This window comes from Coregonus clupeaformis, chromosome 1 (genome assembly GCF_020615455.1).
Source record: "Coregonus clupeaformis isolate EN_2021a chromosome 1, ASM2061545v1, whole genome shotgun sequence".
Lineage (NCBI taxonomy): Eukaryota > Metazoa > Chordata > Actinopteri > Salmoniformes > Salmonidae > Coregonus > Coregonus clupeaformis.
In genome coordinates this window covers 77,277,248-77,293,356 of record NC_059192.1, presented here as the reverse complement: position 1 = coordinate 77,293,356, position 16,109 = coordinate 77,277,248, and the positions used below count along the sequence as shown (strand labels likewise).

Below are 16,109 nucleotides of genomic sequence, written 5' to 3'. Positions count from 1 at the left end.
ATAAATGACACTCTTGATTAATTCATTCAGGGAGTGACTTATTGTAAGACTACTGTTTAAAATGAGAAAAAGGTGATATAGACTCAGTTTATTACTCATCTAGTACCGGGTCGAACCCCCCTTTGCCTCCAGAACAGCCAACGTTCTGCACACCACTGTTGTACTGCGCCGTTATTTGCCAGTTTGTGGCCCGCCTGTTGCCATTCTCCTTCGACCTCTCATCAACGAGCTGTTTTTGCCCATAGGACTGCCACTGACTGGGTTTCTTTTGTTTGTTGCACCAACCTCTAGACACTGCCGTGCGTGAAAAGCCCAAGAAGCTGGCCGTTTCTGAGATACTGGAACTGGCGTGCATGACACCTACGGTCATACCACCCTCAAAGTCGCTTAGATCACTTGTTTTGCCCATTCCACCATTCAATCGAACGCCTCGATGCCTGTCTGCCTGTTTTATATAGCAAGCCACGGCCACGTGACTCAGCGAACCATTTTCGTGAACGGGGTGGTGTACCTAATAAACTGATTGAATCAATACGTCCAAAGAAATCTACTGTCTGAAAATACATTTTAACAGCATGTTTTCACAAGGAGCTTTGGTCAAGGTTGTGCAAGAGCAGCTGTCCACGAAGGAAGACCATATAGAAACCTAACAGTGTTCCTTCCTGCTTCCTCCATTAGTGAAGAGCCCCTCCATAGAGTCACTCCATGGGCAAATAGTAGCCTATGAGGCAACCAGCCTCTCACTAGCAGTAGCAGGCAGCGCCGCAGCACAGTGTTTATAATACACCATGGAAGCACAGGACTGACTGCGGCGCCACTACCAGTCCCCTAACCCTATGGGCCCTGGTCAAAAGTAGTGCACTATATAGGGAATAGGGTGCTATTTGGGACACAGTCTAAGGCAGTATTTATAATAGACCAGGGAGGGCAGGGCTGTGACTCTGAGGCACTTAACATGCCATCTCTGACCTTTGCTTGCTGGCCTGGGTACAAGCATGTCTGCAGCAGATAGCGGAGAGAGGGAGAGGAGAGAGAACAGGACAGAGAGTACAGAAGTTCAGAATCATCATCGTTAACTAATGTCTAAATTGGATAGACTGGTGAATACGGTGATAAAGTTTGTGGGCTGAGAGGAGAGGAGGGTTGTCCTTTGTGTACTTACTTGATGAAAGCTGGAGGCATATCTCTCTTCATTATCTGGTCCTCTGTAGTCTGGACAGTGTCTTTCCCCACCTAGAACAGAAACACAGGGAGAGCACATTACCACATACTGTAGGGCCAATTTCCTGGACACTCCTATAGACTAAGTAATTACTTTTATATTAGCTGATGGAGATTCTCCATTGAGCATCTGGGTCCGATAAACACACACATGAAATGAGTCAGGTTTTTAACCTTTGTTCTTCCTTGTCTTTAATCATGTATTGTCACATCTTGTTAGTCAACAATGATATAAACACTTGTTTCAACAAGTAGGTCACTGGAGGAGAGCCAGGGCAACACACACACACACACACAGTAATGTGTAAAACAGCTGAACGCCTCTTCTCTCTCTCACACATGACTCATTTCTCCCAGTATGACCTCACACTCACACAAGGAATTATCAAAACCATTCATAGAATATAGACTTTTCCTCTATTTGTCAATTGCAGAGAGGAGTACTGTCTTATTGCAGATGTTCAAACCAAGGGACAGGGAGGGAATCCCTCTGTGTCAGTAAACATCTAGTAGTCTCTCCCTGATCCGATAGACATTTGAGCCCTGAGATTCGAGCTCGCTCTGCTAGATATTGTCTGATTCAGATGGGGCTTGTTGGCTGACTGATCCCGTCACACACACACACACACACACACACACACCTCTTCATACACAGCATCATATTCAACAAATGTTAACATGCCCACTACAACTCAGGTTAACAAGCACCACGACTTCAACTTGATACTACGACTTCAACTTCATCAGCTACTCTGGTATATCTAAAAGCAAGGATTTATTACATTTACATTTTTAGTCATTTAGCAGACGCTCTTATCCAGAGCGACTTACAGTTAAGTGAGTGCATACATCATTTTTTTTATAAAAAAAAATGAAAATCATACTGGCCCCCCGTGGGAATCGAACCCACAACCCTGGCGTTGCAAACGCCACGCTCTACCAACTGAGCTACATCCCTGCCGGCCATTCCCTCCCCTACCCTGGGCCAATTGTGCGCCGCCCCATGGGTCTCCCGGTCAAGGCCGGCTACGACAGAGCCTGGATTCGAACCAGGATCTCTAGTGGCACAGCTAGCACTGCCTTAGACCACTGCGCCACTCGGGAGGATTTATAATCGACATAGGAATTTTGGGAACTTTGATACAAAGGGAAATTATAATGAAGTTGCATAATACATTTTCAAAATGATAGGGACTGGGAGACTGATAAGTCTCCCAGTCCCTGCCGCTGAAGAAAAAAAACCACAGCATGATGCTGCCACCACCATGCTTCCCCGTAGGGATGGTGCCAGGTTTCCTCCAGACGTGACGCTTGGCATTCAGGCTAAAGAGTTCAATCTTTGTTTCATCAGATCAGAGAATCTTGCTTCTCATGGTCTGAGTCCTTTAGATGCCTTTCGCAAACTCCAAGCAGGCAGTCATGTGCCTTTTACTGAGGAGTGGCTTCCGTCTGGCCAATCTACCATGAAGGTCTGAGATGGTACAGAGATGGTTGTCCTTCTGGAAGGTTCTCCCAACTCCACAGAGGAACTCCGGAACTATTTCAGAGTGACCATCGGGTTCTTGGTCACTTCCCTGACCAAGGCCTTTCTCCCCTGACCAAGGCCTTTCTCCCCCGATTGCTCAGTTTGGCCGGGCGGATAGCTCTAGGAAGGGTCTTGGTGGTTCAAAACTTATTCCATTTAAGAATGATGGAGGCCACTGTGTTCTTGGGGACCTTCAATGCTGCAGATATTTTTTGGTACCCTTCCCCAGATCTGTGCCTCGACACAATCCTGTCTCTGCGCTCCACAGACAATTCCTTCGACCTCATGGCTTGGTTTTTGCTCTGACATGCACTGTCAACTGTGGGACCTTATATAAACTGGTGTGTGCCTTTCCAAATCATGTCCAATCAATTGAATTTACCACAGGTGTAGTCCAATCAAGTTGTAAAAACATCTCAAGGATGATTAATGGAAACAGGATGCACCTGAGCTCAATTTCGAGTCTCATAGTAAAGGGTCTGAATACTTATGTAAATAAGGTATTTGTTTTTTATGTTTAATAAATTTGCACCAAAAAATAAAAACCTGTTTCACTTTGTCATTATGGGGTATTGTGTGTAGATTATTATTTTTTTATTAAAACAATTTTAGAATAAGGCTGTAACGTAGCTAAATGTGGAAAAAGTCAAGGGGTTTGAATACTTTCCGAATGCACTGTAAATCAAAACACTTGGAATCAGAAATGGAATGGCTTATACAGTGGGGAAAAAAAGTATTTAGTCAGCCACCAATTGTGCAAGTTCTCTCACTTAAAAAGATGAGAGAGGCCTGTAATTTTCATCATAGGTACACGTCAACTATGACAGACAAAATGAGAATTTTTTTTCCAGAAAATCACATTGTAGGATTTTTTATGAATTTATTTGCTAATTATGGTGGAAAATAAGTATTTGGTCACCTACAAACAAGCAAGATTTCTGGCTCTCACAGACCTGTAACTTCTTCTTTAAGAGGCTCCACTGTATTAATGGCACCTGTTTGAACTTGTTATCAGTATAAAAGACACCTGTTCACAACCTCAAACAGTCACACTCCAAACTCCACTATGGCCAAGACCAAAGAGCTGTCAAAGGACACCAGAAACAAAATTGTAGACCTGCCCCAGGCTGGGAAGACTGAATCTGCAATAGGTAAGCAGCTTGGTAAGCAGAACGGTGAGCAAAAATCCCAGAACCACACAGGGGGACCTAGTGAATGACCTGCAGAGAGCTGGGACCAAAATAACAAAGCCTACCATCAGTAACACACTACGCCGCCAGGGACTCAAATCCTGCAGTGCCAGACGTGTCCCCCTGCTTAAGCCAGTACATGTCCAGGCCCGTCTGAAGTTTGCTAGAGTGCATTTGGATGATCCAGAAGAGGATTGGGAGAATGTCATATGGTCAGATGAAACCAAAATAGAACTTTTTGGTAAAAACTCAACTCGTCGTGTTTGGAGGACAAAGAATGCTGAGTTGCATCCAAAGAACACCATACCTACTGTGAAGCATGGGGGGTGGAAACATCATGCTTTGGGGCTGTTTTTCTGCAAAGGGACCAGGACGACTGATCCGTAAAGGAAAGAATGAATGGGGCCATGTATCGTGAGATTTTGAGTGAAAACCTCCTTCCATCAGCAAGGGCATTGAAGATGAAACGTGGCTGGGTCTTTCAGCATGACAATGATCCCAAACACACCGCCCGGGCAACGAAGGAGTGGCTTCGTAAGAAGCATTTCAAGGTCCTGGAGTGGCCTAGCCAGTCTCCAGATCTCAACCCCATAGAAAATCTTTGGAGGGAGTTGAAAGTCTGTGTTGCTCAGCGACAGCCCCAAAACATCACTGCTCTAGAGGAGATCTGCATGGAGGAATGGGCCAAAATACCAGCAACAGTGTGTGAAAACCTTGTGAAGACTTACAGAAAACGTTTGACCTGTGTCATTGCCAACAAAGGGTATATAACAAAGTATTGAGAAACTTTTGTTATTGACCAAATACTTATTTTCCACCATAATTTGCAAATAAATTCATTAAAAATCCTACAATGTGATTTTCTGGATTTTTGTTTCTCATTTTGTCTGTCATAGTTGACGTGTACCTATGATGAAAATTACAGGCCTCTCTCATCTTTTTAAGTGGGAGAACTTGCACAATTGGTGGCTGACTAAATACTTTTTTCCCCCACTGTATTATGAAACAAAGTGGAAAGCAGGTTCTTGTTTAGAACAATTGGTTGACTGTATTGACCTAACAGAAAAGCATGAAAAAACGTATAGTGACTAACAGTGAGGAGGAGGAACTGTACTGCTTGTATGACAGGGGACGGGGCTTGGTGTGTGAGAAGCAGCAGCAAGAGGAGAAAAACTATCAAAACTGACTTTACACGTGGCTGATATGCGTTTCAAAATATTGCATGCAATATGGATCTCTTGCAATATGGATATTGCACGTCAATATTCAATTATTTAAATAATAATACAAATAATTTAGTCTATTTAATTAAAATAATTGTAAATAATACCAGCACTGTTCAGGGTGAGGGCGAGTTCAGACGAAAATACATCTAAACACACTGTCACGACTTCCGCCGAGGCTGCCTCCCCTCCTTGTTCGGGCAGGTTTCGGCGTTCGGCGTCACCGGCTTACTAGCTACTGCCGATCCATTTATCATCACTCCATTTGTCTTGTCTTCAATCACACACACCTGGTTCTTATTCCCTCATTAGTCATTGTATAAGTGTTCCCACTAGCTGTGGTGACTGTATTCTGATCTCCAACCCCAACCAGCTGTCACGTTCGTTGAGTACAGGATTGGACCAAGGTGCAGCGTGGAATGCATACATGTTTATTTATAACGTAAACACACGACAAAACAACAAAAGCAACGTAACGTGAAGCTCACAATGGCTACACACACACACAAGCCAAACAAGAGTCAAGATCCCACAACATAGTGATAAAGAAATGTGTGAGTGAGGTATGACTAAAATGTCACACCCTCAGTTAAACTAATTATTAATGACTAATTATTACACCCTGAAACTGTGTGATATGTGTTAGAGTGTGTGAGCGTAGGGCAAGTTAAGAGTATGACATTGTGTTACCATTTAGCAATGCGAGTAGGAGTTAGACCAGATAACAAAGGACAAGGAGAACTGTCTACAGACAACTGAGAAACCAAGATAAAGAGGCCTCCCAATTTAGGGAGGAGAGAAACCGTTAGGCTTGGAAGAGTGCATGTGTGTGTGTGTGTGTGTGTGTGTGTGTGTGTGTGTGTGTGTGTGTGTGTGTGACCTGATGGTCAGGAGAGCAGTTTTCCAGTGGAAAACTACAGCCCGCCTAAAGAGGGGTGGGATTTTTCCTCTGACGTTTGCATATAAAAATATTGTACGACCATTTTGTTTCAGAACGTTCTCATGAATGATTGTATGCTGGGCTGCTTGGTCTGATTATTCGAGATTTACAACCTCTGGGATACAGACTGAGTAATAAGTTCATTTTTGAAACATTGAAATAGAAATTCTCGTAACACATAGGTAGGCAAAATGGCTGCCTAAGTATGATCCCCAATCAGAGACAACGATCGACAGCTGCCTCTGATTGGGAACCACACCCGGCCAACATAGATCCACCCATACTAGATAATACACATAGATCTACACATACATAGATACTCACACCCTGACCAAACCAACTAGCGAACTCTATGTCAGGGCGTGACAGTACCCCCCCCCCAAAGGTGCGGACTCCGGCCGTAAAACCTAACTTAACAGGGGAGGGTCCGGGTGGGCATCTAGCCTCGGTGGTGGCTCCGGCTCCGGGCGTGATGTCCTCTCCCTTACTGCCTCCCCGTTACACCCCTGGTCCGGTCTGGACCTTGGCGCGATGCTTCCCCTCTCAGTCCTCCCACGATGCACCAAGCCCTGTCTGGACCCTGGTGTGGGAGGCCCCGACCCTGGAGAGGGGTTGACGTCTGGTTCTGGAGTGGAGCCGCTGACCGGAGCTGAACTGGACCCCGGTGGAGCGGACTGCTCTGGCTCTGGACTGGAGCAGCTGACCGGGGCTGGACTAGGCACCGGTAGAGCGGACTGCTCTGGCATGGAGTGGAGCCGCTGACCAGAGCTGAACTGGACCCCGGTGGAGCGGACTGCTCTGGCTCTGGACTGGAGCAGCTGACCAGAGCTGGACTGGGCACCGGTGGAGCGGACTACTCTGGCACTGGAGTGGAGCAGCTGACCGGAGCTGGACTAGGCACCGGTGGAGCGTACTGCTCTGGCACTGGAGTGGAGCAGATGACCGGAGCTGGACTACACACCGGTGGAGCGGACTGCTCTGGCCCCAGCCGTACCGGGCTGGGGACACGCACCACTGGTCTGGTGTGAGGGACAGGCATGGGCCGCACCGGGCTGGGAACACGCACCACTGGTCTGGTGCGAGGAGCAGACACGGGCTGTGCCGGACTGGATACACGCACCACTGGTCTGGTGCGAGGAGCAGGCACGGGCAATGCCGGACTAGAGACACGCACCACTGGTTTGGTGCGGGGAGCAGGTACGGGGCGTACCGGGCTGAAGACACGCACCACTGGTTTGGTGCGGGGAGCAGGTACGGGCCATACCGGACTGGATACACGCACCACTGGTTTGGTGCGGGGAGCAGGTAAGGGGCGTACCGGGCTGGCGACACGCACCACTGGTTTGGTGCAGGGAGTAGGTACGGGCCGTACCGGACTGGATACACGCACCACTGGTTTGGTGTGGGGAGCGGGTACGGGACTGTGGAGGCGTACTGGAGGTCTGGAGTGTAAAGCTGGCACAACCCGTCCTGGCTGGATGCCCACTTTCGCACGGCACGTGCGGGGCGCTGGCACAGGACGCACTGGGCTGTGAATGCGCACTGGCGACACAGTGCGTATCTCCGCATACCTTGGTTCCTCAATGAACACACGCTCCTTTTGTTGCCTGACCAGCTCCTCTCTCTGTGCATCCACTAATTCCTTCTCCCTACGGGCCTCCTGCAGCGCCTCCTCTTGAAGGGAGCTCTCCTGCTCTATCCTCGCTATCAGCCCCCGTAATGTGGTGGCCTCCTCTCTCAAATTGCTGATCCGCAGGTCTTGGAGGACCTCTAAAATAGCGGCCTCCTCTGCTTCGTCGACCACCCCGTGTGCCCCCCAAAAAATGTTTATTGGGGTTGCCTCTCAGGTCTCCTTCGTCGTCTCGCATTTTGGAGTCGCCGTCTTTTCTCCCTCGCTGCCTCTGTTTGCTCCTAAGGAAGGCGATCCATACCATCCTGGATCTCTTCCCACGTCCATGATCCTTTTCCTTCCAGTATCTCCTCCCATGTCCAGGCTTCTTGCTTTTCCTGGCCACGCTGCTTGGTCCGTTGGTGGTGGGATCTTCTGTCACATTCGTTGAGTACAGGATTGGACCAAGGTGCAGCGTGGAATGCATACATGTTTATTTATAAAGTAAACATATGACAAAACAACAAAAGCAACGTAACGTAAAGCTCACAATGGCTACACATGCACAAGCCAAACAAGAGTCAAGATCCCACAACATAGGTAGGCAAAATGGCTGCCTAAGTATGATCCCCAATCAGAGACAACGATCGACAGCTGCCTCTGATTGGGAACCACACCCGGCCAACATAGATCCACCCATACTAGATCATACACATAGATATACACATACATAGATACTTACACCCTGACCAAACCAACTAGCGAACTCTATGTCAGGGCGTGACACCAGCAGGCAACCAGTGGAGGCTCCTCAGAGGAGGAAGGGGAGGACCATCCTATAGGACCAATATATATTTTACAACATTTAAGAAGTTATCCTTTTTAGATAAAACTATACTAAATATAATCACGTCACCAAATAATTGATTAAAACACTATTTTGCAAATAAGGTCTACAGTAGCCTCAACAGCACTCTGTAGGGTAGCACCATGGTGTAACCTAGGAGGCAATAGGCAACATACCCGTTTCCTGAACCACAACACACACAGGCCTGCAGGGCCGAGGGAGGCTACTCTTTGAATAGAACTTTGCTATAGTGCAAGAAGAGCAGAGGTGGTTAAATTGGTTTGGTATGTCTTCATTTCAAAAGAGGAGTGCTGTCCTCACACTGCAACAAAAGATTATTCAGACTGTCATTCTTAATATCATATTTTTTATCCATTACCGGTCGACTGACCCAGACGGTCATTGTGGGAGTATGCTATCGCACCAAACAACCGGATATCAAGCGAGCCTACCAGCCAGCAGGGGTCCTATTTCCAGCTGCCAACAGAACTGCACAGACCAGTGCAGTGATGTGACGAGGAAACCCTTGTGTTGTGAATGAGCTAGATAAAGTGGCCGGGCCGGGGGAACAGACAAGGCCTTGTTGACATGCACTCAGAGAGAAGAAATGCCACTCTCAAAGCCTGGAGGACTGAGGCAGTGACACAGAGAGAAAGACACAGCCTGGCTTTCAGAGGGGGAGCTTGCACCAGATGCTAGGCTGGTTCTATATATTGTAACATCCCGGAATGGCTATTAGGCCTAAGTAAGTGTCCTCATCGACGTCTAACAATCGCCCGCTCTGAACGTGTTATGGAAGGAAAGCATAACAGCAAAAGCATGTAGTATCCAAACATGTTCCTAATCACAGGAAGAATGCGTGAAGCGAAGAAGCAAAGAGATGAATTTCCTGTAACTAAATCTGCAGAGGCTTCAGTACCAACAGCTCCACAATATGGCGACCATGAGGTAAGTCAGGTGAAGGTGATCCATTTGGCATTTCCATTCTTTAGTAAAATATGCCTCTTAAATAGGAAAGCACTCGACTCTAAAGTTAAGAAATAACTGAAACGTTATGTTGGCAACTGCATGTTATGGCAAATACTAGATAGAGAAATAGAGACAAACAAACACCGCGACCATGGACCAAGTACAGTAGCTGCCGACTCAACTAAAGTGAGTTTAGAGACCAACAGAAATATGCACTGGCAAATCAGGGCGGGAATCCCTGATATGACTGAACTGGGAAAACGCATGGAGGAGGCCGAAACTGGCTTAACCCTGGAGAAAACCACACGAGAACATCTCCAGAAAACTGTGGCTGAACAAAAATACATAATTACGGGCTTACTGAAAGATTAAACCCCATGGAGAACTTCAGTCGTCGTTCAAATCTTCATTTCGTAGGTTTCCCCGAACGCTGTGGAACAACTGGAATGAAACAATTCCTGGAAAAGGTAATACCACAACTACTGGGCCAGGAGAACTTCACACGAGCTCCCACAATCGAACAAATACATCTAACAGGTGTCCCAAGAGGGGACACGAACAGCAAACCAAGGGGCATCATCGCAAAGTTCCTTAGCTATAGGGAGAAAGATTAAGTTATACGACTGGTCATCAAAGCCACAAAAAAGGAGTCAGACCTTTGATGTATGAGGGCCATTGGATCTAGCTACATCAACGCCGACATGAGCAGAGACCTCTACATGAAACGGAGAGAACCCCGCACAACTACGGGTCAAATGGAAGGAAAGAGACATCGCACTGAAATCAGCAAAATAATCTACCCGATTCCTGGATAACCTGGACAAGGAGAACGTTGGAAATGGCATTGAATGAACTGTATAGACTACAGGACTGCCTCCCAACAGACGATGTACAACAGACTATTGAACTGTTTAGTCTACTGAATTTAGGTGAACAATGGACTATTACAGTACACCCCACCACATCAAAAACACAAAAGAGAAAGGTATGTGTTGTTAATGCCTTCACCTGGGGCGGCAGGTAGCCTAGCGATTAAGAGCATTGAACTATTAACCGAAAGGTTGCTGGTTCAAATCCCTGAGCAGACTAGGTGAAAAATCTGCCTGCGCCCTTGAGCAAGGCACTTAACCCTAATTGCTCCTGTAAGTTGCTCTGGATAAGAGCGTCTGCTAAATGACTAAAATGTAAATGTAAAATGTTCACTCAAATGGCTATTGAAAAGACAATCACAGCACCACTCAGGTGATGTGTCTAAATTAATAAAACGAATGACTATCGGCCATGCAGCCTAAATGACAACCCATTAATTGGCAGGCTATAGCCATTATCTATTTGTTTAAGTAACAAACTGACAAGGGAACAAGACAACATGATGATTTCTATGATCTGGACAATTATTTTTGAATGCTCCCCAGACAGGCTATAAACGCCTGAGTAAGTGGGAAACATTTAAATGTCCCACGTGAAATAAGACTGGGAGAGATCAAATGTTTTACAGCCTAAGACGTTGAAATTGTCAGCACACTGTACTTTTATTTCCGTTGCCTTCTCTCCTTTTATTCTTATTTTATTTACTTTTGCCCAATTAAGGCATGATAGAGGAGAAATTGATATATGAATTGAAAAATATGTGTTACCAATGTGGCCAACATGATATCATCACGTTGATTTATATTTTATTTTTATTCTCCCATAGAAAGTACAATGAATAATGTTCATGAATTGGTTGAATGAATGTTGAAGGAATTTGGGCAACTGCCGAGTTTATAAACGAGAGACAAATAGACAGGCTATGTGCACGAAGAACACAATTATGCACCTTCAATCATTATTTCCAGCTCTTTGTTGGACAATTATATCAAAATGAATTTATTAACTGAATCCCAAGGTGGAATGTACAAGAAATGTAGCTAGGCCAACTGAACATGTAGTCGATAAACTCAGAAAAATCAAGTGAATAAATGAACGCACTTGCTTTGGCTCTACCGGTGCCCAGAGTGGACAGATGTTGCATTGAGGTTGGAAGTCATTATACCACCCTGCTTTTAGTGATCCGCCATATTTGTCCCCCAGTGAGTCAAGACGAGTGCACCCCACATGTGGTTGCGTACAGTACAACGGAACTGTAGGCTACTCCACTGGTTATAGGCCTGCATATGTTTGCATTTATTTCATTGGAGAATTATATGAGGGGGGTGGTCATGGGATTATTTAAGATACTCTTAATTGAGTAATGATGACAGTATAAGAGACCCAACTGAAGGTCACCTAGCTAGCTGAGTATACATAGATACACTACTTGACCAAAAGCATGTGGAAAATCATGGGCATTAATATGGAATTGGTCCCCCTTTGCTGCTATAACAACCTCCACTCTTCTGGGAAGGCTTTCCACTAGATGTTGGAACATTGCTGCGGGGACTTGCTTCCATTCAGCCACAAGAGCATTAGTGATGTCGGGCACTGATGTTGGGCGATTAGGCCTGGCTCGCAGTCGGCGTTCCAATTCATCCCGAAGATGGCCAGTCATTCGATGGCCAGTCAAGTTATTCCACATCGATCTCGACAAACCATTTCTGTATGGACCTCACTTTGTACACAGGGGCATTGTCAAGCTGAAACAGGAAAGGGCCTTCCCCAAACTGTTGCCACAAAGTTGGAAGCACAGAATCGTCTAGAATGTCATGGAATGCTATAGCATTAAGATTTCCCTTCACTGGAACTAAGGGGCCTAGCCCGAACCATGAAAACAGGCCCAGACCATTATTCCTCCTCCACCAAACTTTACAGTTGGCACTATGCATTGGGGCAGGTAGCGTTCTCCTGGCATCCGCCAAACCCAGATTAGTCCGTCGGACTGCCAGATGGTGAAGTGTGATTCATCACTCCAGAGAACTCGGCCATGGAAACCCATTTCATGAAGATCCCAACGAATAGTTATTGTGCTGACGTTGCTTCCTGAGGCAGTTTGGAACTCGGTAGTGAGTGTTGCAACCGAGGACAGACGATTTTCACGCGCTATGCGCTTCAGCGGTCCCATTCTGTGAGCTTCGTGGCATACCACTTCGCGGCTGAGTCGTTGCTGCTCCTAGACATTTCCACTTCACAATAACAGCACATACAGTTGACCGCGGTAGCTCTAGCAGGGCAGAAATTTGACTAACTGACTGGTTGGAAAAGTGGCATCCTATGACAGTGCCACCACTGAGCTCTTCAATAAGGCCATTCTACTGCCAATGTTTGTCTATGAAGATTGCATGGCTATGTGCTCGATTTTATACACCTGTCAGCAACGGGTGTGGCTGAAATAGCCGAATCCACAAATTTGAAAGGGTTGTCCACACATACTTTTGTATATATAGTGTAGGTTTATCCTGCAACTGTCTAGTCACGTCAAGCAGGGGTTATTAATATAGTTCAGGAAATGCACAGAGTGTAGCCAAGGTGGTGACAGACACAAATCAAATGCCTCACTTGTCCTGTGCACCAAAAGAAACCATACAGCAAGGAAACATGCATCACACACACTTGATGATACAGAGTAGTAGTCTATCATGAGTCTTTCTCATGACAATATTCTTATTCATAAGCTTTCACAAGATTCTGTGAGCAGATATTTTTGGTCATAATTCATTGAGAACATCTTCTGGGCAACATAAGCATACTATTTCTAGCATGAATTTACCCTCCGAGTCTTAAGAGTAATCTTTTCACACAGCTGAGGTGACACTGACAGCCACACCATACACCACATCCCAAATAGCACCCTATTCCCTTTATAGAGCACTACCTTAGAGCAGAACCCTATGAGCCCTGGTCAAAAGTAGTGCACTATATAGGATATAGGTTGCCATTTGAGACGCAGACTACACCACACAACCACAGCAGCGGAGGTGACTCGATGGAACATACAACTTCTGGTGGTTTCCTGACACATCTGACTATACACTATTTCCCCTGGCTGTTGTGGTCTTTAGGGCCATCAATGTATCATCGCTTGGGAGGAGGAAAGGGAGGGAGGATAACTCATCAGTGCCCAGCAGAGTTTTAGTTGATTTATTTCCCTCCCTCTGATGTACTAACAGCTGTTGCTGCATCACTGGACTACTACTGTTGGTGGATTCAGATCCACAGCCTTTATCCAAGGCTTCCTGAGCCTCCCGAGTGGCGCAGCGGTCTAAGGCACTGCATCGCAGTGCTAGATGCGTCACTACCGGCCGTGATCGTGAGTCCCATTGGGTGGCACAAGTGTGCATCCCAAATGGCACTCTATTCCCTTTCCCCAATAGGGGTCTGGTCAAGAGTAGTGCACTATATAAGGAATAGGGTGCTATTTGGGCCGCATAGGTTCCTCTGAATCCATTAGTAAGACAGTAAAAACGTTTCTCCAAGGAAATGAATAATTTCCTTGGACAAATGACAGGAAACTGGAGAAGCAGGTAATAGGAAGCCTTGACTTGGTCATATTTATTTCCCCATTATCACACATTAGAGAAGGATTTAATGAACAAATGTGGTAAGCAAATCAAACACTATTTAGGCCAGTAGTCTTGACACGACGTAGGATTCACTACACTGCAGGATTAGTGCAGTGGAAACAAGTTTCTTAGTCTGCTCATTTTGTGAAACGGCAACACTGTCAACCGTCATGATGTCGCCAACTGACAAGTTGACTTTGTTCACAACGCTCATTCTCACTTGACTTCAGCAAGAATTTGTTACTGAACATATGATCTGCTTGCATCATGTCTCTGTGACTCCTCTGTTTTACTTGTAGACCTGAAGTAAAGATGAAAATAAAACTAAGAGAAAAGCTAACTGAAGTAACAATACTAGCTGTGTCGTTGCAGCTCTCCAAAAAGAGTGAAGTAGCAGCAGTGCTCCGTTCCCTTAGCACAGGACTCCAAAAAGCAAAAGCAAGGCCAATCAAAGTACAGTTACGCACCATCTACACTACAGTGCTGAATGTTTGTTTCATTGTGCATGGTATTGCTGTCTCCAGTCTTCAGACCTTGCCTTGGAGAGACTTAGTGTCACGTTGCTGTGTATAGGTGTGGTGTGGAATCAGGCGCAGGCAGCAGAGGGTAAGTCCAACAAGACTTTACTTAGCACAAAATAATCCACAACAGCCCGGAGGCAAAAAGACGCACACAGGCGTAATGCAAGCGCACACAAAGGTGCGTAAATCTCTCCTAAACACAAGGAGGAAACTACGGAAAAATAGCGTACCGTAACAGGTAGCGCAACCACGACACGAACAATCACACACAACACAAACCTAACAACAAGGAAACTAAATAGGGTGCTAAACGAGACCTAACACAAAACAGGTGTGACTAACAGACAAAACCAAACAAACACGAAACATCGAGCGGTGGCAGCTAGAACTCCGGAGACGACGACCGGCGAAACCTGCCCGAACAAGGAGGAGGAGCCGCCTCGGCCGAAACCGTGACAGTACCCCCCCCTTGACGCGCGGCTCCAGCCGCGCGCCGCCTCGGGGACGACCAGGGGGACGCGGAGCAGGGCGCGCAGGATGACCACGATGGAATTCGGTCATCAGGGACGGATCCAGAATGTCCCTCCTTGGCACCCAGCACCGCTCCTCCGGACCGTACCCCTCCCACTCCACGAGATATTGGAGACCCCCATCCGGCGTCTCGAATCCAGGATGGTCCGAACCGTAGTGCGCGGAGCCCCCTCGATGTCCAACGGGGGCGGAGGAGTCTCCTCAATCTCAAAGTCCTGGAGTGGACCAGCTACCACCGGCCTGAGGAGAGACACATGGAACGAGGGGTTAATATTCTTGTAATCAATAGGTAGTTCTAACCTGTAACACACCTCGTTCAATCTCCTCAGGACTTTAAAAGGCCCCCACAAACCGCCGACCCAGCTTCCGGCAGGGCAGGCGGAGGGGCAGGTTTCTGGTTGAGAGCCAGACTCGATCTCCAGGTGCGTACACTGGCCCCTCACTGCGGTGTAGGTCGGCGCTCGTCTTCTGTCGACGTATGGCACGCTGCAGATGGACGTGTGCAGCGTCCCCACGTCTCCTCCGAGCGCCGCACCCACTCATCCACAGCGGGGCCTCGATCTGGCTCTCATGCCATGGTGCCAGAACCGGCTGGTACCCTAATACACACTGAAAAGGGGTTAGTTGGGTGGAGGAGTGGCGGAGAGAGTTCTGTGCCATCTCGGCCCAGGGCACATATCTCGCCCACTCCTCCGGCCGGCCCTGACAATATGACCTCAGAAACCTACCCACATCCTGGTTGACTCGTTCAACCTGCCCATTACTCTCGGGTGGTAACCCGAGGTAAGGCTCACCGAGACCCCCAAACGTTCCATAAATGCTCTCCAGACTCTGGAGGTAAACTGGGGGCCTCGATCGGACACTATATCCTCGGGCACCCCGTAATGCCGGAAGACGTGAGTAAATAGAGCCTCAGCGGTCTGTAGGGCCGTAGGGAAGACCCGGCAAGGGAAGGAGACGACAGGCCTTCGAGAACCGATCCACAACGACCAGGATGGTGGTATTCCCCTGGGAGGAGGGAAGATCGGTAACAAAATCCACCGAGAGGTGAGACC

General features: G+C 47.0%; 1 protein-coding gene across 2 annotated transcripts in view; it reads right to left on the bottom strand.

Annotated features, from left to right (window-relative positions):
• Nucleotides 1-16,109, bottom strand: part of LOC121576053 (vinculin) — a 79,388-nt gene that overhangs the window by 43,825 nt on the left and 19,454 nt on the right. For both annotated transcript variants that reach the window (XM_041889347.1, XM_041889356.1), the window contains exon 2: nucleotides 1,163-1,233. In XM_041889347.1, coding sequence (XP_041745281.1) covers nucleotides 1,163-1,233 — 71 coding nt within the window. The remainder of the gene's footprint in view (nucleotides 1-1,162; nucleotides 1,234-16,109) is intronic.